This window comes from Peromyscus maniculatus, chromosome 20, assembly GCF_049852395.1.
Source record: "Peromyscus maniculatus bairdii isolate BWxNUB_F1_BW_parent chromosome 20, HU_Pman_BW_mat_3.1, whole genome shotgun sequence".
Lineage (NCBI taxonomy): Eukaryota > Metazoa > Chordata > Mammalia > Rodentia > Cricetidae > Peromyscus > Peromyscus maniculatus.
In genome coordinates, this window is record NC_134871.1 from 23,070,162 (window position 1) to 23,095,773 (window position 25,612).

Genomic DNA, 25,612 nt, shown 5'->3' on the forward strand with positions numbered 1-25,612 from the left:
CTCATAGATTATAATCTCCGGGAGGAAAACTATTCATTTTGTTGTCCTGTAATCTTGATTCTTGCCTAGCAAAAAGTAGGAAATCAATAAATACTCAATAAATGTACATGAACAGAATAATTAACATTGATGTTGACAATAAATTAGAGTATTCTCTTCACCATGAAGTATCAAACCAAAGCAGAGGAGACTATTGGAACAGTTCTGTAGTTACCTCATCTTTTAAGTCCCATGGAGACTGGAGAAAGTGGTATTTGGCAGATGTTAACAAACCAGCTTTCTGAGTCAAAAAATTTAATTTAAAGACATTGTTTATAATTATAGTTTGAAAGTTTCCATAATGAGCCTGGGGCAGAAAACTTGCTTAGTGTTTGTGAAACTCTGGATTCAATCCCCAGTACCCCAAAAACAAAATGAAACAAACAAACAAACAAACAGTAAAAATCATGGCTGATTAATTTATCATGTGGTCACTGATTGCAGAATTGGGCACACAAGTGGGGATGGAGTTAGAAATATGTGCACTGTTTGCAGCATTCACCAACGTCCTAGGAGATGAGCAAAGATCAATAAACACCTGAAATACACTAATCCAAGGAAATTGTTGGAGCATAAACAACAATAACAGCATAAAGGAAAAACCAGAATCAAAAAGGTAGTATGTACGCCAGTACCTATTCAAGAACCCAGCTGCAATTTTTGGTCTGAAGAAAAGTAATTGAGTAAATTATTTTTCCCAGAGGACTTGTAAAGGAAGAAATATCACCAGTAGGTAATTTTGGCTTTCCTAAACCCCTGGCCTTGTGGTAACTCTGTATTCTATTCAGTCAGCTCATGGTGACAAAATATCTTTTGTTTATTTCCATTAATTTCCCAAAATTTCCAGAAGTAGGATCTATGCCAGTTTCTAAAAAGACATCCCAGGTTTAGAGATCTCAGCTTGCTGTAGAGCTCATGTTTTCACATTAAAAAGGAAGTTACCATTCTAGTCTTCAGAAGCAATGATAATCCAGCCCATTCTATTTCAACACTTAGGAAAACTGCTCTACAAACAATGGGATGCCTCTTTGAAAGTCAGAGACTTCTTAGCTTTCTTCCTTTCCTTCTTTTCCTGACGCGCTCTTGGAATGGCTTCTCAGACAATGCCCCATTGTGGTTTCTTCTCTACTTCCTTGGCTATTCCTTCTCACTATTTTTTCCTGGTTTCACTTTTCTTATCCTCATCTGACACACTTGTCTGAAGTTTCCATCTAAATCCTCTTTTCTTCTCATCACACATATTATTCCATGGATGTTCAAGGTCGTTATTTATGGGTTAACGACTACATAATGACTAACAGATCTTTGTTTTGTGTCCTGACCTCTATCCCAAGCTTTCGACTCATATTTGTGCAGACGAACTGGTTACCTCCCACTTGTGGTTTTTCAGATACATTTAATATGGCCAAAGTCAAATATATTCTCTTTTGCTTCAAAACAGCCCTTTCTGTATCTCTCACATTCTTTGTGCTAATTAATAAGACACAAAATCCAAGTAGATTTCATAAAGGTGGCTATGAATTACCTTTGACTTCTCTCCAGCATTCTCCACTTTAATCATAAAGAAATATTGGTTACTCATTTAAGAGACACCAATATTACCTTCACATTTAGCCCCTTGGGGGCAATGAATAGGTACTTGGTCTTTGTATTGGTGAGTGAGTCCTTATGGCTATTTACTTGTGGCCATCACTGCTGAGTGCCCATTCTACATGCTTGCTCCTCCTCAGTTCTTATTAAGTAATCCAGCCACTATACAGCAGCAAAGCAAAACTTCACTTTCCAGTATCCCACACAGCTGGGTTAGAATTAGATCAGTGTGACCACTGATCCATGAACAGGAGTCAAGGGATAAGGAGATAAGGGAGAAGAGAAAGCCATTTCTTTCCTGTTTACAATGGGCCAACTCCGGCCGTTGAATTTTCCCTCTTCTCTGGTTGAAACTTACGATGAACCCTCTGGTACAGTAGCAATTCTGTGAATGAAAGGCTTTTTCCAAGAACAGAGTAGAAAGAATACTTCAGTAAGTAGTAATTCCAGTCCTGGACTGCTGTTTGTACTTTGTGTTGAATGGAAAAGATAATCTTTTACTGATTTTGGTGATTTTTGTCGTATTTTTGTTGTTGCTGGATGCAAACCTGACCAATTGAACTGGCTAGGTTTTTGTCAACTTCATACAAGTTCGAATCATTTTAGAAGAGGAAACCTCAATTAATAAAATTGCCCCCACCCAATTGGCACATGGCTAAACCTGTAGTTCCTTCTCATATTCTCTCTCTCCCTTTTTCTTCTCTTCTTTTTAAAGATTTATTTATTTATTATGTATACAATGTTCTGTCTGCATGTATGCCTGCAGGCCAGAAGAGGGCACCAGATCTCATTACAGATGGTTTTGAGTCACCATGTGGTTGCTGGGAATTGAACTCAGGACCTTTGGAAGAACAATCAGTGCTCTTAACCTCTGAGCCATTTGCCCAGCCCACAGTTCATTTTCTTGATTGATGACTGATATAGGAGGGCACAGCTCACTGTAGGTGGTACAAGCTCTCGTCTGGTGGTCCTGGGTGCTATAAAGAGCAGGCTGAGCAAGCCACAAGAGCAAGTCAGTGAGCAGCCTTCTTCTATGGCCTCTGCATCAGTTCCTGTCTCCAGGTTCTTGCCCTGACTTTCCTCAGTGAGAGAGTGTTACCTGAAATTTGTGGTTGAGACAAATCCTTTCCTCTCCAAATTATACTTGGTCATGGTGTTTCTCATAGCAATAAAAACCTTAACCATGACACCGATATAAAACTCTTTCTAGTGTATATCCGAAAAAATATATTTTCTAACCTCATGCTATACACATATTCTATAAACAACAATATTAGTGAATATCGAAATGTAGTCATATAAGAGGCCATAAACTATGATGACCATGGGTTAAGAGAGCTGAAAGAAATGGCTATGTCCTGCACTATTCTTCCACGATAGTAGCCATGTATTCTTAAGTAACTCTGTTGACTTGGTTGAGTCTAGATGAAAACAACAACTAACTTCCTCTCAAGTCAATGTGAGCCAAAATTAAAAAAGACTTGACTCAGTAGATATTTATCATGACAGTCGTTAGCCACAGTCTTTGAGGATACCAAAGTTCATTTTCAGGATACCGAGTTTTGCCCACCATTCAGCTCTACCTTCAAATATCTTGACCTAAAAACCTTGAAACTAGCTAGCGATCTCCTTTATAAATTATTTTCTAATCCCATGTCGTGCAAATAAAAATAACCAATAATCCCAATTTGTTAATTCATTTTCAGCCATTATATAGTTAATCTATAATTATGCTTATATTAGACTCTAAGGAAAGTTTCAAATCAAGAAAAACAACAACCTTTGATTATAACTAATTAAAGTTTGAATATTCTTATGGTTTACAAGTGGCATTTCCCAATACATAATCATTGTTATTTTTTAAATTCTACCTATGGATAGAAAATATACTTAGAATACTAGCAATTGGACATTTACTGATTTAGTTTTATTTTCTTCCCTTTATCATGCTGTGAAATCACAAATGCATGTCATTGGAACTTTCTGCCTCACTCTGGAACTGTGGAGTCTGCTTTCCTCAGACAATGACGAACCCTTAGTCATGTTAACAGAAATGACCCATTCCAATATGAAACAGGACCTCATTTGTTCCTTTTAAGAACAGACCCTTACTAGCAAACAATTTCATGCACACTGAAGCCAAGAGAGGACAGAATAAATGCCAGCTCTTAGTCCAAACTGATGGACCCACACATAGCAGCACTTCATCAACTGGTACCAGTGAAGGCCTCTCCAGAGCTCAGGCCAGAAACTTTTATGGTCTACTCAGAATTAAGAAGTACCGTGAAACTAGAAAGACGAGCATGAGAGGGTAAGCAGAGGGGTTGAAGGTGGAGATGGGAAGAGCAGATCATGTGGGACATAAAAGGGGAAGATGGCCAGTGGGGGTGAAAGGGCCCAAGAGGGAGGCTAAGAAGAAGACAGAGGTAGAAAGATCAAGAAAAAAAATTAAATTTTAAATATGCCACAATGAAACTTAATACCCTGTTTACTAATTTTTAAAAAATAAAAAGAATATAAAGAAACCTGGCCAACCTACAAAAACTTATAGTCTTTTGGAGCCATTTTTAAGCATTACATGGCTCATTACGAAACTTTTATAGTTTATTAGAGAATATTTACATGCTTTCGTAAGACATGAGATACCCTAATAGACAAGCCTTATTCATCATATCCCAGATGTGAAGTGGCCAGCTAGCATCTCAAGTGTTGCTATAGAAATAAGATACGAGAACGCCAAAAGCAGGACCATAGCTATGAGAATCTGAAGCAGGCAGGTACAGAAGAAATATGAGCAGCTATGAAGTAGGGCTTTATTTCAAATATCAGTACCTTGGGAGGTAAGAGAGAGAGCACAGGTACTTGTAGCTAGGAGAACTAATTGCATGAGTTGGCTGTTTGAAACCTGGGACGTATGCAGGGACACTTGGCTCAGGCTGGGAGGAGGGAATGGACCTGCCTGGACTGAGTCTACCAGGTTGATCTCAATCCTCGGGGGAGGCTTTGCCCTGGAGGAGGTGGGAAGGGGGGGGGGGGAGGGAGAGAAGGTGGCCTGGGGGGAAGGGGAGGAGGGCAGGAAGGGGGAGAACAAGGGAATCCGTGGCTGATATGTAGAACTGAATGGTATTGTAAAATAAAATAAAAGGAAAAAAATTAATCTGAAAACTGCATGGCATTAAAAAAAAAAAAACAACCTAAAATGGCCCCACAATCCCTCTGGCCCATTACATTCAAGCATATGGCAGATACAGCATTGTATCTGTGTCGGGAATCTGGAAGGTCCATTACTTTGAACCTTTGAACCTGTTAACATGAACGAGGAGTAACAGCTTGGTCTCCAGAGGCTATGCTGGATGGAAGAGCAGCCAAGTCTGAGCATCCAGAGTAGCAGATGCTACACAGAACTCCTTGTCTTTAATTGTCATTAGTATCTTAAATATTTTATTAGAGTTACACTTTATTTTTTATTATTTATTCATTTCTTTATTTTTAGTTTTTTAAGACAGGGTTTCACTGTGTGGTCCTGACTATCCCGAACTCATTCTGTAGAGTTATGTTTTAAATACACATGTTTACTCACAATAGTGACTGCCTTCGAAACCTATAATACTTCGAATTTTATGAAAACTTAGAAAAGCAGTATAGAAGAATATAGATATTGGTATTCTAAAAATATAGTATCTGGGGGAGGGTACAGCCCATTGTGGGTGGTGCCATCACTGGGCTGGTGGCCCTGGGTCTATAAGAAAGCAGGCTGAGCAAGCCAGGAAAGCAAGCCAGTAAGCAGCACCCCTCCATGTCTCTGCATCAGCTCCTGCCTCCGGGTTCCTGTTCTGCTTAAGTTCCTGTCCTGACTTCCTTTTGGTGAAGTGTAAGCTCAATAAACCCTTTCCTCCTCAACTTGCTTTTTGGTTATGGTGTTTTATTGCAGCAATAGAAACCCTTACTAAGACAGATGCTAAAAACTCACCTGCAAAACCTTTCCCAAAACATGCTTAATATTTTAGCTTGCTTTCAATATCTACATCCATGTTAAGTCACAAAACTAAAAATAAATTAAAACAGAATATCCTATTGATTGCTTACTAGGGCCAAATCAAATGCCCACAGCAGGAGGAATTACAAAGACAAATGTGTTGCCCATTCTTTTTTTTTTTTTTTTTTTGTTTTTCGAGACAGGGTTTCTCTGTGTAGCTTTGCGCCTTTCCTGGAACTCACTTGGTAGCCCAGGCTGGCCTCGAACTCACAGAGATCCGCCTGGCTCTGCCTCCCGAGTGCTGGAATTAAAGGCATGCGCCACCACCGTCCGGCGCTCATTCTTAAAAGTGCATATTTTAGTTGGAAAGACAAGAAACAGGAGCTGTACAGTCTAGAGAACGAAACACATATAGATGACCATCGGGTGCCCAGGGCATGACTGTGTCTCAGGTGTTATCTTCCACATCCTTTCTGTTTATATTTCTTACTTTTTAATTGTTTGACAGTTTCATACATCTATAATAAATTTTAGTCATCATTACCCCACCCACCTGCTGAACCCTCTCTTCCCAAGAAGCCCCCCTGCCTTCACATCTTTTACTGTGTGTGGCCCGCTGAGTTTATTTATTTCTTGCCAGATAGTGGGTGGGGGAGTTATTTAATAGAGTAAGGGCAACTTACCAGTGACTGTCACTGAAGAAAATGACACCCTCCTCCCACAACCTAACTGCTAATCGTCCTTAGAGAGGGCTAAGTCTCATGGGCACTTCACCCATCCATGACCAAAGTTCAGAAACCCATTCTTGTGCATGGAAATTTTAATGTTTGCAGTCCTTATACACCAACACTTTATCTTATTAGATTGCATGAAATGATACTTACTCTCTTACTTCACTGCATTTATTCTTTATTTTTAATATAATTCCTGATTACATTAAGCAAGACTTCTCTCCTTTCTGTGGTCCTCACCAGTCATTCCCTAAAAAGTATTCTAATTGTTAGCAAACCATCAATTCTGATGGATTGATAAAATCAAATGTGAAAGTGTAAATTGTTATTTTTTTCTGGATGTAAAAGAGAATTGTTACTCCTTGTATTCTTAGACAACACAGGAAAAAACTGTGCTTTTAACAATTGTGCTATTGTCCATCGGCTGACCCTTTTACCTGCAGGTAGCCAGAGACACTTTTATTTAAAATTCTTTCTTTTCTTAGTCTTTAGGGACATTATATTTAAAAAAAAAAAAAAAAAGAAAGAAAGAAAGAAAGAAAGAAAGAAAGAAAGAAAGAAAGAAAGAAAGAAAGAAAGAAAGAAATTGCATTTTGGATGGCATTTTCTACTGTGCTACAAAAGTATAAGCTGCTGTTTCAGTTATTTCAAACCTTCTTTTTTTTCCCCCCCGAGAAAGGGTTTCTCCATATGGTACCTGTCCTGGATCTCGCTCTTCATAACAAAATATTCTTTTAACACTTCCTACCACTAAATGTGACTCTATGGCTGGAAGTAGAAATGAATGAACAATGGAAGAAAAAATAAATCTGTTCCTGAAAGTCAGTATAAAACTTAGGTTAAGAAAACCACACTTGAATGAGATTTTATAGCTAAGAAAGATGCTTTTTAAAGTGAACTTTCAGAAACAAACTCAGAATATTTTCTAAGGATTTGAGAGGATAGTAGGGAAAACAGGAAAAAAGAGAAAGACAAAAGTTACAAAATCAACCAAAATGCTCCAACCAATATAGCTTCAGTTAGCAGTGTTTAGATCATTACCTACATTGTAATCAAACATGCTTTGCATACTTCCTGAAACCAGTTACATGTAGACCAAAAGAGGGCCTTGGATTTCCTGAACTGGAGAGGCTGTAAGCCACTATGAGGACGCTGGGAACCAAACTCAGGTCTTCAAGGGCAGCACATGTTCTTGACCCTGAGACATCTCTCCAGCCCCTGAGTTGTTAATTTAAATGGCCATTAGCTAATCTGCAGAGATTTGTTGTGGTTTGAATTGAGTTGCTTCCAAATGCAAATGTGGGAGTCAGTGTCTCAGAATGTGACTGCACTAGAGGACAGGGACTTTAAGGAGTGACTAAAGATAAAGTGAGGTCATTTGGCTGAGCCCAATCCATTCAGACGGGTGTCCTTATAGAGACAAAACAACTTAAACATCAAGGACAGAAATTCACTCAATCAGCTTTATGGCATGTGTGTGTTGTATGTGTACAGTTTACATATCTATCTAAATTATGTGTAAACAAACATTTCTAGCTAACTATATCAGCACAGAGATATTTGAAATAAAATTTAAGGATATACAGATTAACAGAAAACATGAAAGAAAGATAATAATTTGACCAGACTGGAAAAACACAAGAATACTTAAATAAGTTTTTAGGTTTCTCAAAAACTGTAACTTTCTTCATTTTTCTCTTTTCTTACTTTTATGATTGCCTTAAAGATAAGTTTATCTGTCTGCTCTAGACTTTTGAAGTCCACAAATAAAACCTGAACTCCAAGGGCTCACTGGAAACAGCAATTCTTTTTCTTCCTCTACATTCATCACCACCACTACCATTGACAGTGGCATATTATGACTAGACGATGCTGATCTTCACGGCCCCATCTCAACAGCTCTGTGTGTACACAGACTTAATTAGGAAAACAATTCTGTGCAGTATAAGAGGTAACTCCCCTGAGGAGGCTGTGGAGAGGTAGAGGGAACTAAGTAGTTGACTTCTGGAGTTCCATTTAACACTACTGCGGTGGGATGTCTTTCTGTGAATACATGTTACTCCCATTGGCTGTAAATAAAGCTGCACTGGCCTGTGGCAGGACAGGATGGAGCCAGGCGGGGAAATCTAAGAGGGACAGTGAGAGGAAACAGGAGAGTAAGGGGAGATGCCCAACCCCCCGTCCAAGGAGCAGCATGGAATGGGGACGCAGGTAAAGCCACAGAACACATGGCAATACATAGATTAATAGATATGGGTTGAGTTAAGTTATAAGAGCTAGCTGGCAAGAAGCCTGACCCATAGGTGGGGCTGGAACTTCCAGCTACACGCTACTCTGCAATCTACATTAAATTATAATCAACTGATGAAAATCAACTGAGGACTGCTATTTCCCAAACTGCCCATATATCGGTATTTCTGTATACTGCTCTGAATGCGGCTACTACTGTAGGTACTGATGATTCACATCAAGTGAAATAGATACATTCCCAATGACTTCTTCACCCTCAGTGACATACTTATCACCCCTTCTTCGACTTATTTCAAATATAATAGAAAAATGATATAAATACATACATAAAATGTTTAGTTAGCTGAAAATTCTAGTCTGATGGATATTCAAGATAAATGGGAACAAGCAGGTGGTGATGACTCACGCCTTAATCCCAGCACTCGGGAGGCAGAGGCAGGCAGATCTCTGTGAGTTCAAGGCCAGCCTGGTCTACAGAGTGAGTTCCAGGAAAGGCGCAAAGCTACACAGAGAAACCCTCTCTCTCGGGGGGGGGGGGGGGAGAAGATAAATGGGAACACTCCTTTCATAAATATTATTTAAAAAAAAACTAAGAAAAGGAAAAATGAGACAAAAAGATTTTCAAAACATGACTGAATTCTTTGTCTTCTCAATATATGACTGTCCTTTAAGTGATTTTTCAAATTTAACTATGGGAGTGAAGACTGTCTTTGATTAGGGCTCGTGACAGGACAGTACTGATAACTGCTGCCATTGCTAAGTACTAACTGTAAAATCTCCTTCTAGCTTTCTTCATAAATGTACTTGTAAAGAACTAACCACAGAGTGGAGTGCAAAAGTACACAGAAGGTGACTAATTAAAGGCGTAGTGGTTGGCTAAGGTGGAGGAGCAGAGGGGAAGCCATGTCTACTGCGCACATGGCACCGGCTGACACTTCCACTGCCTGGCAATCTACGGGGTGGCAGCGGCCATGCCTCAGCATGCAGTCTTTCTCGGAGGCAAGCCAGCTGGCTTGGCAGAAAGAATTCTTCCAAGTAGTGGAACTTATCTTTTGTGCCTCCCTAGGGTCTCAAAGCAGTCCTACTGGTCTCTGGAAGTATGTTGGGATTTTGCTGTAGAATCTGTTCAATGCAGGGTTTATGGAAATGAACACAATAACAAAAAAATTGACAAAGGCAAATAGAAGATTTCAGAAATGGTGTGCTAAGATGAGGAAATGGAGGTGTGGCTCCAGGCTGGAGTAAGGCCAAAAGGAATTCTAAACTGTGACCCCTACTTCTGTTCATCAAACAACAGACTGTTTACTGGAAGGGAAAGAAGTTCATAACTTCCTCGGGGACATCACAGGGGCATCCTGAGGACCTGTAAGGAGAAGCATTGCTGAGGGCGCCATGACGCCTGGCTCCCTGAGTACCAGACTGTCATGGCGCCTGAGAACTGGTGTTTCACGGCTCTCTCCAGTAGAAACAAAGCCTGGCTCACACTCACTGCGCTGCTTGCTGTATAACGTCAGCAACTCAAACTTTTGGCTTACGAAAAAAATTCCCCAAACATTTTATTTCGGTCAGTGCTCTAAAACTCATACACAAATTCATTGTTCTATTAATAAATCATATCTAAAATTTATACATTTTATACATCTTAATAATTTGTATAAGACTATTTAATCTGTATTTTAAATTTTGCCTTATATAAGTTTAATCTATCAGCTTTCAGATTTATTTATGACCTCACAATTAAGATGTATTTGAAAATGTGTACTATTAATTATAGGGACAATACATGTATATAATGCCAACTTTGACAGTATATTTTATCTTAGTAATTTTGTTTATAAATATTAGTCACCTGTTACAGTTGTTTTATCTTTTTATAACTTGCATGTCATTTTCAAGGTTCATAAATTTCCACCCTTCATATTATTTTTCTTTTATATTTTGGTTGCTTGAACCTATTATAGAATGAAGGAAACATTTAAGGTTATTTATTCTATAGTAGATCCTTTCATTAGCTCAGTTATTTCTGAAATTTTATTGGGATCCACCACTTTCATTTGCATTGCCCATGAACACATTTGATTATGTCACTATTAATAGAAAACTAACTAATATCATCCATGTCATTACTGAGCACTTACTAAGTGCAAAGCTGTATCTTTTCCTATAACTATCATCACACTGCCCAGTGAAGTTTCTACCATCACCCTAGTAACAAATAAAGGACCAAAGCCACTCAAACATCCAAGAGGAGTCAGCTTGGCTCCAAGCTGCACTTGAGAATTGCTTCCACAATGGGATGATGCTCAAGCTTCCAAGAATTTCTGCACAAACACCAACTTTTAAACACCATTGTGGTCACTCTTATCAACACGCACGTGGTCACTCCTAACAAGCTTCAACTGATGTCCTCTCTCTGATATCTCCATTCCCATCTTCTGAAAAGTCAATACAAAGGCTAGCATTGATTTTGCTTTCTCTGTTAAAACAGTTGTGATAAAATGTAATAGTTTCATTTATTGTGACTATCTTGCAAATTGTCTAAAATATTTTATATTGTCTATGGTTCCATAAACTTTAGCTTTATTTGTACTTAAAATGAAATATGTAGCTGTATTGGTATCCATATTTTATTTAAATGGATTTAACTGGACTGTGTTACTCATGTTTATGAGATGTGTCACGAGTTGTTTATCAAACTAGAAACTTAAGGGACAAGTGACAAGACATAGGCCAGCAGTCCCTGACAACTGGCAATGCAATGAACGGAGAAAAAACCGTTTCCTGTCCTTCACAGAATCGGTCCTGCTTCTAGAAAACCAGTGCACTGAATTCACTAATAGAATAGCCTTTTAGGTTATAGGTTAAATGAACTGCAGGCTTTTGGTCTGTATTTGAAAATATCGCAACAATTTATGAATTACATTGCTTTTTAATTGTGTGTAGTCAAATCAGAAAATTGCAGTGTAGGTGCTATAATAGAAGAGAATAGCATGATGATTTTGGAGAAATTTTTCCATAAAATGTCCTTTGAAAAAGAACATTATTACAGAGAATAACCTTTGAGGTCCATTATACATTCTGTGCTAATAAATTGCATGCTATTATTTGTAAAATAGTAAAACAAAAACAAAACCCTTTCTATTTAATTGTTGTTTTGTTTTGTTTTGTTTTTTTTCCTTTTTGTTTTTTTTGAGACAGGGTTTTTCTATGCAGCTTTGGTGCCTGTCCTGGATTTCGCTTTGTAGACCAGGCTGGCCTCAAACTCACAGAGATCCACCTGCCTCTTCCTCCCGAGTGCTGGGATTGAAGGTGTGCACCACTGCTGCCTGGCTATTTAATTGTTTTTAAAATTATCCAAGATGCCAAATAGAGCTAATTCAAAAATAAACATTATATTTTTAAATATTATATAATTTTTCATGCTATTTGATACTTAATTATGAATGATTATGCTAATTTATTATAACATATAAATCACAGTCAACTATCATTTGTACTGCTAAGTTTCACAGACAAATTACATGTTTCTGAGCCAATAAGAGAACACTGATTTTCAAGAAGAAAAGTAAGTTAATCAATAAATCACTGCCAAGAATGGAAGGGTGAATCACATTCAAGATGGGAGAAAATTCAAAGTCCAAGAAGCACGTAGACTGCAATGCCATATTCTCCTTTGAGGAAAACCCTTGAGAAAAACAGAAATCACATGTGCATATCCCTTTATAGTCTTATCCAAAATACCCCGTGCTTCCGGTTTCTGAGAATACATAAAATGTTTCACAAAAGAGTTGCTTAGCAGGATGCCTTTAACGAGAAGCACTAAGGAGGGTTTGTTAGTACTGTGAGTTTATCAAGAGTTATTTAGAATTATCCATACTGAAGACTTGAGAAATCCCGACAGGGGCTAACAAGGTAGACGCCATGATTTTAAAAACTCGTCTAATATTTAATACAATTCGACACAGAACTTCATGATATCATCACCGACACTCCAGGATTACAGCTAAAAGTGTAGCAGGTGCTTTATATGTGTAAAGCTTTGGGTTTCATGTCAGTTATCTGGAAACTGAAAACCTGGGTTAGCTGTAGTACCATTTCCTATGACTCAGTGGGTGACTGGCATTCATGTGCTAACCACCCTATGCTTTTAATGAAGCTCACCTAACCTTTCTGTAACTGTATGTAAACCAATTTCTATTTTATAAGGTGTTTCCTCCTCTCTCTATATTTTATAATACTAGATAACCTAATTTTCTATATTTTAGAACAGTAAATTATTTAACCTTTCTAGCCGTAGATAGCCCTGCTTTCGATATTTAGTGACAGGATACCAAAGATTCGATTATTTTAAAGTCAAAAATCTATAACAATTGATTACCTAACTTGCAATACTTCATTATGAAAGTTCCTTTATTAGATTAGTTTGGGGGAAAAACTGGATATACCATATTAAAATACATTATCCAATAGTAGTTTTGTAAGTGGCACATAAAGAAAATCAAAATAGGGAAATGAAGACTGGAGGTGTGAGTGTCTCTTATTAAAAAGAAGACATGATTCGTAAAATTGTGGTCTAAGAAGCTATTAATATGGAAACTAAACATAACTTAATCTTGACTGAAAAAACATACTCTGTAATTTTCTTTGACCTTTAAGAGAGAAAGGTTAACCTTGAGATACTGGGAGACAGGGCACCAAGGTTAACCTAGAGATGACGGGAGGCAGAGTACCAAGGTTAACCTAGAGACACTGGGAGACAGGGCACCAAGGTTAACCTAGAGATGACAGGAGGCAGGGTACCAAGCACAGTTCCACATTTGGAAACAAGTACAGCTGTACCTTAGTGACTGGATTATAGTGTGGAGTGAGCAGAGAACAGATCCTATCCCCAGAAAAAGAAAGGCTGTGATTTTTGTTATGCTCTAGTAGATTAGTCAAACTCCATACGGGGTCTTACAAAATGTAAGATAATTTGCTCTCAAAATAAAGAATCCAATTTTCATTATCATTCATCTCTGGCTTCTAGCCAACTATTTCCACTACAAAACTAAATTTCAGAATCACTTCATTTTAGAGCAACAGTTTTAAAACTTTAGTCTAAATGGACTTTAGTCTAATCATCTAATGGAGATTTCACAGGTGTGAAGAATGCAGAGAATTGTATTTCTAAAATGTCCCCAGGTGCATGGATGTCAGTGCTCTGGGATTATACTTTGAAAATTATGAAATTATCTTGTTCAGTATAATTAGTTCTTTATTAGTACTCCAGCTTTTTCCAAACCTAAAATGTTTAGTGTCAAAGGTTATAAAAATTTAGGGCTTTAAACATTCAGTCATCAAAGAGTGGTGAGGACTTCAAATTTGTGTTTTGGAAAACAAAAACTCTTAGCCATACCTATAGCATCTCTTTGTTCCAAGACTCTGAAATAATCCTGTAAGGTATTTCAAATAAGAACCATTGCTACTGCTTTTAGAGGACTTGCTTGCTTATTTATTTATTTATTTATTTATTTATTTATTTATTTATTTATTTATTTATTTATATTTACTGTTTATGGTTTTGAAACAAACAAGAAAGGTCTCACTGCGAGGCCTTGGCTGGCCTGGAACTCACTTTGTAGACCAGGCTGACCATGAACTCACATAGACCTGCCTGCCTCTGTTTTCCCAGTGCTGGGATTAAGACTTATTTTTTTATTATATGACTGATACAGCTCATTCAACCAACCATGCTTCTGCCTTTTCTGTCTTTGCTTGCTTTCTTGATTGATTTATTTTTTGTTTGTTTATAAATAGTGCTAATGATTGTATCCAGGGCATCCTACCTTGTAGGCAAGTGTCCTACCAGTTAGCTGAGCCCCATCCCGTTGCTGCCTGTTAGGATGCCACACTGCACATCTGGCTCATTACATCTTGAGCTACCTTTCCCTTACTTTGTCCTGGCTTTTTATTTTTCATGACACTCTTTTCTAAAATGATGATATTTTTGAGAATATTATATGTAATGATCATAGTAGACAGGATACTCATGCTAAACAATAATTATGATCCTAAAATGCCTTTAAAAATATAAAGGCAATGAAGAGCAAGATAAATAATACTCTTAATTATCTTCCTGGCTAGAACTCTTATCTCAATTTATACCCAGAGGATAATTTAAAAATATATTTGCTAAATCACCTTTTGAACCTTCTAACCATATGTTTGCTCCCATAACTCAGTAATAAATCAGATTTAATTAAAGTGCCAAAGTAGTAAAACAGAAAAAGATGTATTAAAAAAAACACATAGGATGATAATGGAAGACTTCCCTAAATATTTTTGGAGGGATACAAATTTTATCAAATAAAAAAAAATCTAAAAGCTTTGGTCTTTAGGTCTGTAACTTTATATGTTATATAATAATGTGTTTCTAATAAGGAGAAGTATATCCCTAAGAGCTGGTACACAAACACATTATACATTTTAGCATTTAATATCACTGGGCCATTACATTATATGTTTGTGTCTGACTTATCTATATTCAGTCACTTAAAAGAATCTAGCAGCTTCATATGATTGCTATTTTACAACTTTTAAAAAGAAAATTGTCTTGCCTTCGAATGGTAATCTTGTTCCAGTCTGGGATCTGATCCGGCTACCTGTTTGTATTTGTTAATTTTCATTTGGCGATTTCTCTCCTCTATATCCATAGCACCTATCAAGTAGAAAAAAACCCATAAAATTAATGTTCAGTTCTTACTTCTAAATCCTAATTAGGATGTATAAAAGAAGAAATGTGAGGCTGATCTGTTGTTTTCACTCAAAGTAGGAGATATAAATTAAATGTAGTATTGTCTTTATTTTAAGTTAAACTATGCATTTTGGTAAATAAAAGCATGACTATTAAACATAATAACTTCAATCTGAATAAAATATACTTGGATTAAAAGAGAAGACAACTAGATTAAAAAAAACATTGGCACATCTGTGTCCAGAAGAATAAATTTGATAGTACACAAATTTGGCACAAGAACTTTGGCTCTTAATTCATCATGTCAATCTAATTGGTTTGCAACTGATTTCTAACTGTTTTCCAATGCAATTTAAAACTGCACTTTTAAGCTACTGTCATAAGATGAGGCTCCTTGTTAAAGCAAGGTTTCCTAGAATGCATTATAAATCTAGTTATCAGGAATTTTTAAATTTGAATTTTCTATAACTAAAATTAAAAAGTGTTTATGGAATACACTTTTCATAATACCATGCTGGTAAATATATAAAATATAAAACTACTGAAATCAACTAAAAGTGGAACATAAAAAATGAGAAAAATGAATGATAAGCGTATTATAAAAGGAGATCAGTGTCCTCGGTAACTGTTACTATCTCAAAATAAATCAATTTTAGATGGGTTTTTAAACTCTGATTTGAATTAAAAACCAAATTAATTTAACCAACCCTAACAAATATAAATGGAACATACTAAAAGTATGATTTCCATAAAGAGAATTTATGCGAAGATTATTTTTTTTTAAACATATACATTGAAAAGCACAAAAGAGGAAATGAGTTTAATGGACTCACTGGTGGCTATAGAAACACTGTCATGTAAATTTATAAGCATTATGCATGTAGACAGGAATGTAAACACACAAATACATACATACCCTTTGCTCAAGATCATAACTTTAAAGCTGAAGTAAAGATATCTAGACAAAAATGTACCCATCAAAGTAAGCATCTAATACTTACCTGATCCAAAATAATAATAATAATAATAATAATAATAATAATAATAATAATAATAATATAAATGGGATTGAAAATGCAGCAACATTATTAACAGTTACAGAATCCTCTCCTCAGTCAGTGTTTTAATTATTTTAAAATACTACTTATGCTCTGTAAAAATTTCATTATATATCAGATAAGTCTTGCTAGTAACAAATTTTAAGTGAAGACTGGGGAACACAATTTTCTAGAAAGATTAACAAATTCTTGGGTAAAAGTATGCATAAAAAGAATTAAATTATATGACCTCTAAGTATGTCATCAAATTGCGGCTGTGCTATGAGACAGGTTTGGGTGGGCCTTAGCCTTCTGTCTCAGGCTCCCGAGTGATGGGATTGCTCCTGTTTCTATGTTCCTGTTTCTATGCCGTCAAACTTAGATCAATGAATTATTCAGTAAGTAGTCAAAAAACTCTTAAAATAGTCATGTTTTAATAACAGTATAACTGAATCCATATGAAATTTAAGATTGCAGAATAAACTGAATGATATATTAAAACATATGAATCCCTGTGACATGAAATATAGTCAAGTCAATATAATACCCGTTAGTCCATTAAACTACACCCGTGAAATTGTTCATAGCTCAAGAAGTACTCGGACATAAAACACATTTATTTCACAACAGCAAAAGAATAAAATTAGCCCTGGATGAAAAAAATATGTGTAGTGAAAATATGTTATTAGCTAAACATGTTTGGGAAAAGTCTTTAAAAAAAGTTTCATGTTGCTATCACAATAGTAAAATAGAATGCTAGATACAAATAATACCAATTAACAAGAAAATTTAAGCACACATAGACATAGATAAAAAATATATACACATAAACATAAGCCTCTTCCAATACTTAGACTTTTGGAATGGGAAACTTGTGTGACAGCTACAAGTAGTCCTGAACACTAGGAAGCAGTGTGGCAACAGGGAGGAAGAGCAAGCTTGTCAAATAAAGACCCAGTGATAATATACACTGTAGCTTTGTGGGTGTGGGTGTGGGTGTGGGTGTGCATGCGTAAGCGTATGTGCCTGCACGTGTGGAGTCCTCGTTTGTGTGAGTGCATGAGTGTGTGTGCATGTCTAGATCACAGGACCAGTTGAGGGGACACTGTGCACCCTGAGCTTTTGAGACGGGGTCTCTCACTGGCCTGACCTCATCCATCAAGTTAGGCTGCCAGGTCAGTGGACCCCAGGGATCTGCCTGCCTCTGGCTGTCCAGTGATCGGGAAATTGACAGGGATATCCACAGGGCACCATTCCCGGCTGTTGTCCTTTTAACCTGGGTGGCAGGTATGAACGCAGAGGGGCCTCACGCCCTCAGAGCGAGCAGTTTGCTGCAGGAGCTGTCTCCCCCTCCTCACTAGCAGATCCTTCTGCTGGTGTGCAGACTTGAACTTGGCTGCAAGTCCGCCATGGCCTGAGGAAGCAGCCATGGGCAATATTTACACAGAGGACTGTGGCCGTGTTCCTGTAACAAACCCACAGTGAACAACATGCTACATGTGAGAAAATGAGAGCAGGTCCTCTGAAATCAAGGGGAGACTGTCCATTCTCATCAGTCCTATCCAATACACCAAATAAACACCAATGGAATATTAACCGCAATCATTAGGCCAGAGAAAGAAACAGAGCACAGCGAAAAGAGCCATCTCCCTTTGTGGATTGTCTGACTGCCTGTGAGAAACCAGCAAGACTCCAGTAAGACTCTCAGAACTGATAAACCCAGCAAAGCAACAGGAGACAAAATCAACATAAAAATTAATAGATTTTCTATGTAACAACTACATTTGCAATAGCATTAAGACATTAAAATAGAATAACTAGGGATGAAAATATCAAGGAAATAAAGGTTCCTACAATCTAGAATGCAAAAAAACTTTCTATGTTTATGTATTGGGAGAATTAGTACTATTAAAATAGCCATAGCACCAAAAACAAAAACCCTGCAAATTCAATGCAATCCCCAAGAAAATATGTGGAATACTTTACAGAGTGAGAAAGTAAACAAACAATCAAACAAACAAAAAAATCGAGATTCAACCATAAGTAAAAGAAACCTCAAAATTCACCAAAGCAAGTGCAAGCAAGAAAACCAACGGCGAATGCATGACAATCCCTGATTTCAAAATGGACTCATAGTTAATAGAGATAGCTTAACTACTTGATAAAGACAGACATGGCAACCCACGGAATAGAAAACTCACCACTAAATCAATGCAGCAGCAGCTGAGTCTTGACAAGATCCCCAAATACACAGCAGACAGACAGACAGTGCTGAGCAAACTGGACACTGACATGGAGATTGAAACTAAACCCATACCTCTCAAATTTTATAAATACCAGCGGAAAAGGCATCATGGACCTTTATGAAAGACTTGAAACTAATAGTTGAAAAAAACAAGAGAACTCGTCAAGATTATAGCAAGGATTTCCTGAATAGGACTCCAATATCCTAGGGAACAAAAGCAAGAATTTAAATATTGGATTATATAAACTTTCCAACTTCTTCACAGCAAACAATCAACAGAATGAACGGACAACTTAATTGTCTTTGTCAGATATTTGTCTAACAGCATTAATGCACAGAATGCACAAAGAAATCAATAAACTTCCTTAAAGATTTGTTTCTAACCATGTGCATATTTGTGTGCATGTCTGCATGGAGAAACAAGTACCCAGGGAGGCCAGAAGTTAGCATTAGATCCCCAGGAGCTGGAGTTACAACTGCTTGTGGGTTCTGGAAAGTAGACTCTGGTTAATCACTGAGCCATGTGTCAAGCTCTCTAATACACTTTTAACAACAAAGAAAAATAATCAATGAAAAATGGGAAAATGATCTGAACAAACATTTTTTAAAAAATGACAAATGAAAAAGCAAAAAGAAATAAAAGTGGCTAATAAATAAATAAATAAAAAATGCTTACACTTTAGCCACCAGAGAGATAAAAATCATAACTACACTGAAATTTTTTTCACAACAGTGAGAATGAATGGCTGTTACAGTATTATTATTGTTGTTGTTTTAAGGAGAGAGTAAGAAATGTTGGTGAGCCGGCAGTGGTGGCACACACCTTTAATCCCAGCACTAGGGAGGCAGAGGCAGGCGGATCTCTCTGTGAGTTCGAGGCCAGCCTGGTCTACAGAGTGAGTTCTAGAAAAGGTGCAAAAGCTACACAGAGAAACCCAGTCTTGAAAAATCAAAAAAAAAAAAAATGCTGGTGAAGACATAGGGAGAAAGGGATCCTAACACATAACTGGTGGGAAAGTGAACACTGCCACTATGGAAAATAGGATAGGAGTTATTTTTAACAACAAAACAACACCAAACCCCCCAAGAGAACGAGAACATGACTACTGACAGTGTAACATCAGCTACATGACTGGTGGGTATTTAGTTGAAGGAAATGAGGCTCAAACATGAAGTTCATTGTGTCCCACTAGGCAAGTTATGGAATTAAACTGGGCACCTTGTCAACAAATGAAAAATAAAAAAAAACATGGAACATATACATAATAGCATATATTCAGCTAAAAAAATGAAATCATGTCATTTATAGAAAATGGATGGGAGGGTATTATGTTAAACAAAATATATTACATAATCCAGACCTCAGAAAAACAAGTATCACATGATTTCTTTCATCAATGAAGCTTAAAGAAAAACAAAAATTAAAAAAAAAAAAGATGATCCAAAAGAGGGCCTATAAAGGAAGGAGAAAGTAGTTAGAGAGAGGGGAGAGAGAGGAAAAGGGGCGGATGGGAGTGAAGCGATGATCAAAGGCCAGTGTTCCACCTATGGAAGCCACGGGGCAAAATGAACTAATCTGTACAACTAACAACATTTATGACTTAAAAAACTTACATTTATAAAATAAGCATGGTACAAGATTTACGTCTTGGCATATTGGTTTAATTTTACGTACAAAAGGGCCTTTCTCATTAGTAATGATCAAAAATTTGTACAGGATCTGAGCTGGGAAGATAGCTTGATTGGTTATATGCTTGACTTGCAAACAAGTGGACCTGGGTTCCATGCACAGAGTTCGGCTCAGAAGAAAATCCATGCATGGTGGTGCACACTGGCAGTTCTAGTGTCAGGGAAGTCAAGACAGGTGAATGCTTTGGACTCAATGGTCAGCCTGCTTGCTTTAGCAAGTTCCAGGCCAATGAGAAACTCTGTGTTAAAAAAATGAGGTGAATGAAACCTGAGAAGCAACAATCAAGGCTAACCTCTGGTCTCCACACAGATGCGCACATGTGCATGTGAATACACATATATACACAAAACTGTGTGGTTAGATTTATGTATTATTATTTATATTTAACAGACCACTACAAGCCCTAAGAATAATACTAATCTACATTTGCTGTATTTAACTATAGCTATCAAATTTCCAATCTCCAAGCTAACGCTTCCTTCCAGACAATCACCACTTATACAATGTACCCAAGGAAAATTTCTTATTCTAGCCATAAAAAAATAAATCTCAGTGGATCACATTAGCTAACATGCTTGAATAAATAACCCCTCAACTAGTAACTTTGAAATCTTCTAGGAGAATACGCTGTGGGACAAATGAACACCATACCATAATCAATATGCCTTATATGAAGTCTTGGAGAGGAAGAGTCACTGATAAAGAAACTTGCCATAAAGAATTCCCCACTGTTAGGTTTCAAACTCTGGACAAAAGACTAAGGTGCCTATTTACTATATCAAAGCGGACCCTGGCCTCCAGCTTTGCCCAGCTTCCCTCAGTCTCTACGTGTTACAGGGCCCTCTTGCCTGGCATACCCCGCCCCCTACTGTTGTGGGATGTTCTGTATGCTATGAATGTGTGTTGCTCTGATTGGTTGATAAATAAAATGCTGATTGGTCAGTAGCCAGGCAGGAAGTATAGGTGGGATAAGCAGACAAGGAGAATTCTGGGAAGAGAAAGGCTGAGTCAGGAGAAGCCAGCTCGCCCTCCAGGGAGCAGCATGTAATGGCACACGGGTAAAGCCATGGAAACTGTGGCAACACATAGATTAACATAAATGGGCTGAGCTTAAGTGTAAGGGCTAGTCAGTAGTTAGCCTGAGCTAATGACCAAGCAGTTTTAATTAATATTAAGCCTCTGTGTGATTATTTTATAAAAGGCTGCGGGAGTGTGGGTGAGAGATTTGTCCTGACTGCCAGCCAGGGAGACACAGAAAAACTTCAGCTACACCCTACCCTAAACCTCTCCGCCAAGGGGCTGGGCTGCCCTTCCCCCAGCCGCCCTACCTATATGATCCAACCATTTTGGTTCCCTGGACTCTATTTTTTGGGCCTCCTGGCTGCTGACCCTGGTTCCCCTCTCTTCCCTCCCCAACATCCTCACATGGCTCAGGGTCATGTCCACTCTCCCCACTCTCCCCACGTCTCTGTCTTTGCCTATTTTCCCTTTTATCTGTAACAAACTTTCTCCTCCATCATACTTAGGTATAGTCATGCCCTTTCCTTTCTTTTTATTTCTTTTTTTTTCCATTTACCCACCAGCAAATCAACTTTTCTTTGTTGGACTTTTACCCAATCAAAGGAAAGTAATCCAGAAATAATATTTTTGTTTCATCCAAATTTAACCTTTTTTTTTTCCTTCCCTTTCTTGGAATGAAAAACAATTTATAAGATCAAGCCCAATGGAAAGGGAATTGATTGGACAAAGAATGGACCTTAAAGTTATATTATATCTTTACTCATATGAGTAAAGACAGGTCAACCGATAAATTAATAATAGATAGTTGTTGTCTTGCTTTGTTTGAGACAGGCTCTCATAACAGCTTGGACTGGACTTGAACTCAGTCCTCCTGCTGCAGCCTCCTGTGAGTTATTATTCTAGCAATGGCTTTCAGATCCATCTCTGCTCATTTTACAAAAGAAAACCGTGACACAGTAAATTTCTGTTTCAGTTTGCCCCTGTAACACAGCAGGTAACTAACACAGCATATGCAAATGTCTGAGCAATTCAAGTCTTAGACTTGTTAACAATGTTAATATTGACTTGTATTACAACAAATGCAAACAAAAAATCATTTCCCCAAATTATTGTGATATGATTACTATTCATATTGGTTTCCTTTATATTTTTGATTTCAACATTTTAAGAGTCTTATGAGCTTTTAGTTATAAATTGAAATTATATTAGCCAAGGCTTTAAATCATAATTTAAATCAGTAATGATAATACTATCTCAAACAAAAGACATAGAGAAGAAGATACACATGTGGGATTTGAACTGGGAAACATGTAGAGAAAAGAAAATGTTTGCTACTTAAATTAAGGACATATTGCTAAATTAAATGATAGTAAACCTTAAACGTGATGCTTCCAATGCAGTAACAATTTCTTTCCAAATATACATGTTGACCTCCTAAAACGTAATGATATATTTGGGTCATGAGCTCGGTTAAAATAGGAACATTTATGCAGCAATACGTAAATAAGGAGAAAGAAGCAGAGGAGAGGTTTAGGGGGTGTAGACACCAATTTTGATTCACAACATACACAAAAAGAAAAAATAAAATTTATATATTTATTCCTGGTGTCTAAATAAACATTTCACAAACTGGCATTCATATATGTAATCAAACTTCGGACTGTCATTAGTTGGAAAGTTATTTACAATGGCAAAAGTAGATATTTGCATTTATGGGTTTTCAACCCTACTCAAGCCCAGCCACCAACTTGTGCCTCTTTTCCCAAGTTGCTAATTAGTCAAAGATATAACAACCACAAAGAAGAATGCCATGCTATTTAACCCTACTTCAGACACTGAAGGAATAATCCACAAACAGGAAAATCTAAAAAATGGATAGTAATAATGAAGAATAAAACTCAGCTGAGGTCACTCTGAAGAGAAAGAAATTGGAGGACGAGATGAGTAGGTATCAGGGCAGCCAACTTCATCTGGATGGAATATGACCTCCCAGTAGCTCCTATATGAATACAAGTCACCCCAGGAACCTAGAGAGCTTGACAGAAGACTGAAGTGCTCTCCACTCATAACCTCCACATCCTTGTGGCATCCTCATCTCAACCCTCTCGTCTGTTTTCTCTCTGTCATCCTTTGCATGCTGGACCCATTTTTGGCTTTTAAATGTGTCACAGGTATTCTGTAAAGTTAAGAGTGTGTTGGGATGGGAGACAGGACTATTTCATTCTAAATTCCTCAGACAGCTTAGGTATTTATCTGATCAAAATGTTATACAAGAAAGACCTGTAAGCTTTAGCTACTGTCCTATCCTCAACATCTAGAGGCCTACCGAAGGAATGTTTTGTAAACATTCCCTGAAAAAATGGATTGCAGGATGTAAAATCTAACAGCCCTAGATTAAGAATTTTATGGATACTTTCTCTGTTATGTAAGTCAACTATGTTGTATTATAAATTTAATACACCATTAGGGTAACTAGGGAGTAACTTTAATGCAACATAATGGTTACTTTAAGATATTTTTTAAGACTTTATTACATTTTTTATTTCTGTATTAGTAGACAATATTAAGACATTAAATCTAGAATTGATTAGAACTATATAAAAATGTGTGGTTTTGGTCTATAATAATATTAAGAGGAAGCTTTAAATAGTTGAGGAACTCATGATTTAATTAATATTATATTTTGGCAATGTGTTTAGGATTTTATGACAAAATATCTCCAATCTTATGATTATTATCCTTTGGTTATATAGTTAGAGATGAAAATGCAGGACCTACACACTGCTAAACAAGTGATCTACCAATTTAGTTATGCCAAGACTCAAATTTCTGTAGTTGTTAAAACAACTCATCTTCTACATGAGAAAATGAGTTGTTCCTATTTTTTTGCTTATTTTCCTTGTCCATGGTAGTGTTTTGTTTTGGTTTATTGGGATTTATTTGTTTACTCTTGAAATGGAAAGGATTCCATCTTAGCTGGCCATTATTTTTATTCTTCTGTTAAATGAAAGTACACATGTGTGTATTCAAACACATACATTCAAATACACACAATTTAATTTTAGAATTTTCTCCTTATACAATCCTGGGGATGTCCATTATTCAAACCTCTTACTTGCTAGTTGGTTAGAGGTTACTGATGTATTAAATGCAGTGTCAAAATTGTAATGCAAAATCTATGAGTTTGCTAATAATAAAGTAAGTAAAAAGTAGATATTTTTCTGAAAAATAAGCTTTTTGCATAATTTGAGCTAGATTATGAAAAGTACTTTCAAATTACAAGAGTGATGGGGGGATTTGGGAGGCCCTGGGGGGAGGGGAAACAGGAGAAGGGGAGGGAGGGGGAGCTGTGGTTGGTATGTAAATTGAAAATCAATTTTTAAATAAAATAACATAAAAGGGGGAAAAATTACAAAAGTGATGTCTCTAAAACAATATAATTCTTAATATTTAAATGACAACAAATCTAAGGTTGTACATATATGATTTAGCCAATGCCTCATTAAATGACATAATTTTCATACTACAAATATGTCTTAGTGGATCTATTATATGTGAATTTAATTTTAAAAAGGTTAAAAACGGTATTTTTTCTTTTTAAAATTTTATTAGATTTATTTATTTATTTAGTTGGTTAGTGGCATGGGGACAGGAGGGACACACAAGAGCTTGTGGAGGTCAGAGACAAACTGTTGGAGTTGGGTTTTCTCCTCTCATGATGTGGGTCCTGGATATGGGACACGAATCATCTGGCTTGGTGGCAATGCCTTTATCCACTGAACCATCTCACAAAAACTCCCACCAAAAGGTCCATGATTATTCTTAAGTTTCTGGATTTATGTTGATCATACTAATTTTACTATTATTCTCATAACCACATTTTTATATTTCAAAAAACCTATCATGCTTCAATCAATATTCTTTTTGGATTATGATTTAGATGTTTTTCATGTATTTACCTATCTCTGAATTTCTTATTTTAGGAAATGTCTACACATAACTTTCACTCACTTTTCTATTAAAGCTTTTCAAGTAACTTAGGTCTCAAGGTTCTCAATACATTCTCTAAGCTGTAGCAAATGTGTTTTCTCAACATGCTGTGTTTTAATTTATGATTTGATAGTATGATTACAGTGACCACACTACAGTCAGTTCTCTCTCTAATTTCTCTGATTGTAGTTTTTAAGAAGGTGTTCTTTTTTTAGATTGATAAACTTTTATTCTCTTATGAATACATATAAATCTGGGCCAAGGGTTGTAGAACAGTGGTATATAACATGTGCTCTATGTTATGAGGTCAC

The 25,612-nt window shown here is 36.8% G+C and overlaps 1 protein-coding gene across 49 annotated transcripts in view; it reads right to left on the bottom strand.

The window, feature by feature from the left end:
- Positions 1-25,612, bottom strand: part of Rims2 (regulating synaptic membrane exocytosis 2) — a 491,805-nt gene that overhangs the window by 113,739 nt on the left and 352,454 nt on the right. For 34 of the 49 annotated variants that reach the window (XM_042265269.2, XM_042265264.2, XM_076555845.1 and 31 more), the window contains one exon: positions 15,183-15,283. The exons of the other annotated variants lie outside the window; for them this stretch is intronic. In XM_042265269.2, coding sequence (XP_042121203.1) covers positions 15,183-15,283 — 101 coding nt within the window. The remainder of the gene's footprint in view (positions 1-15,182; positions 15,284-25,612) is intronic. 49 annotated transcript variants of the gene reach the window in all.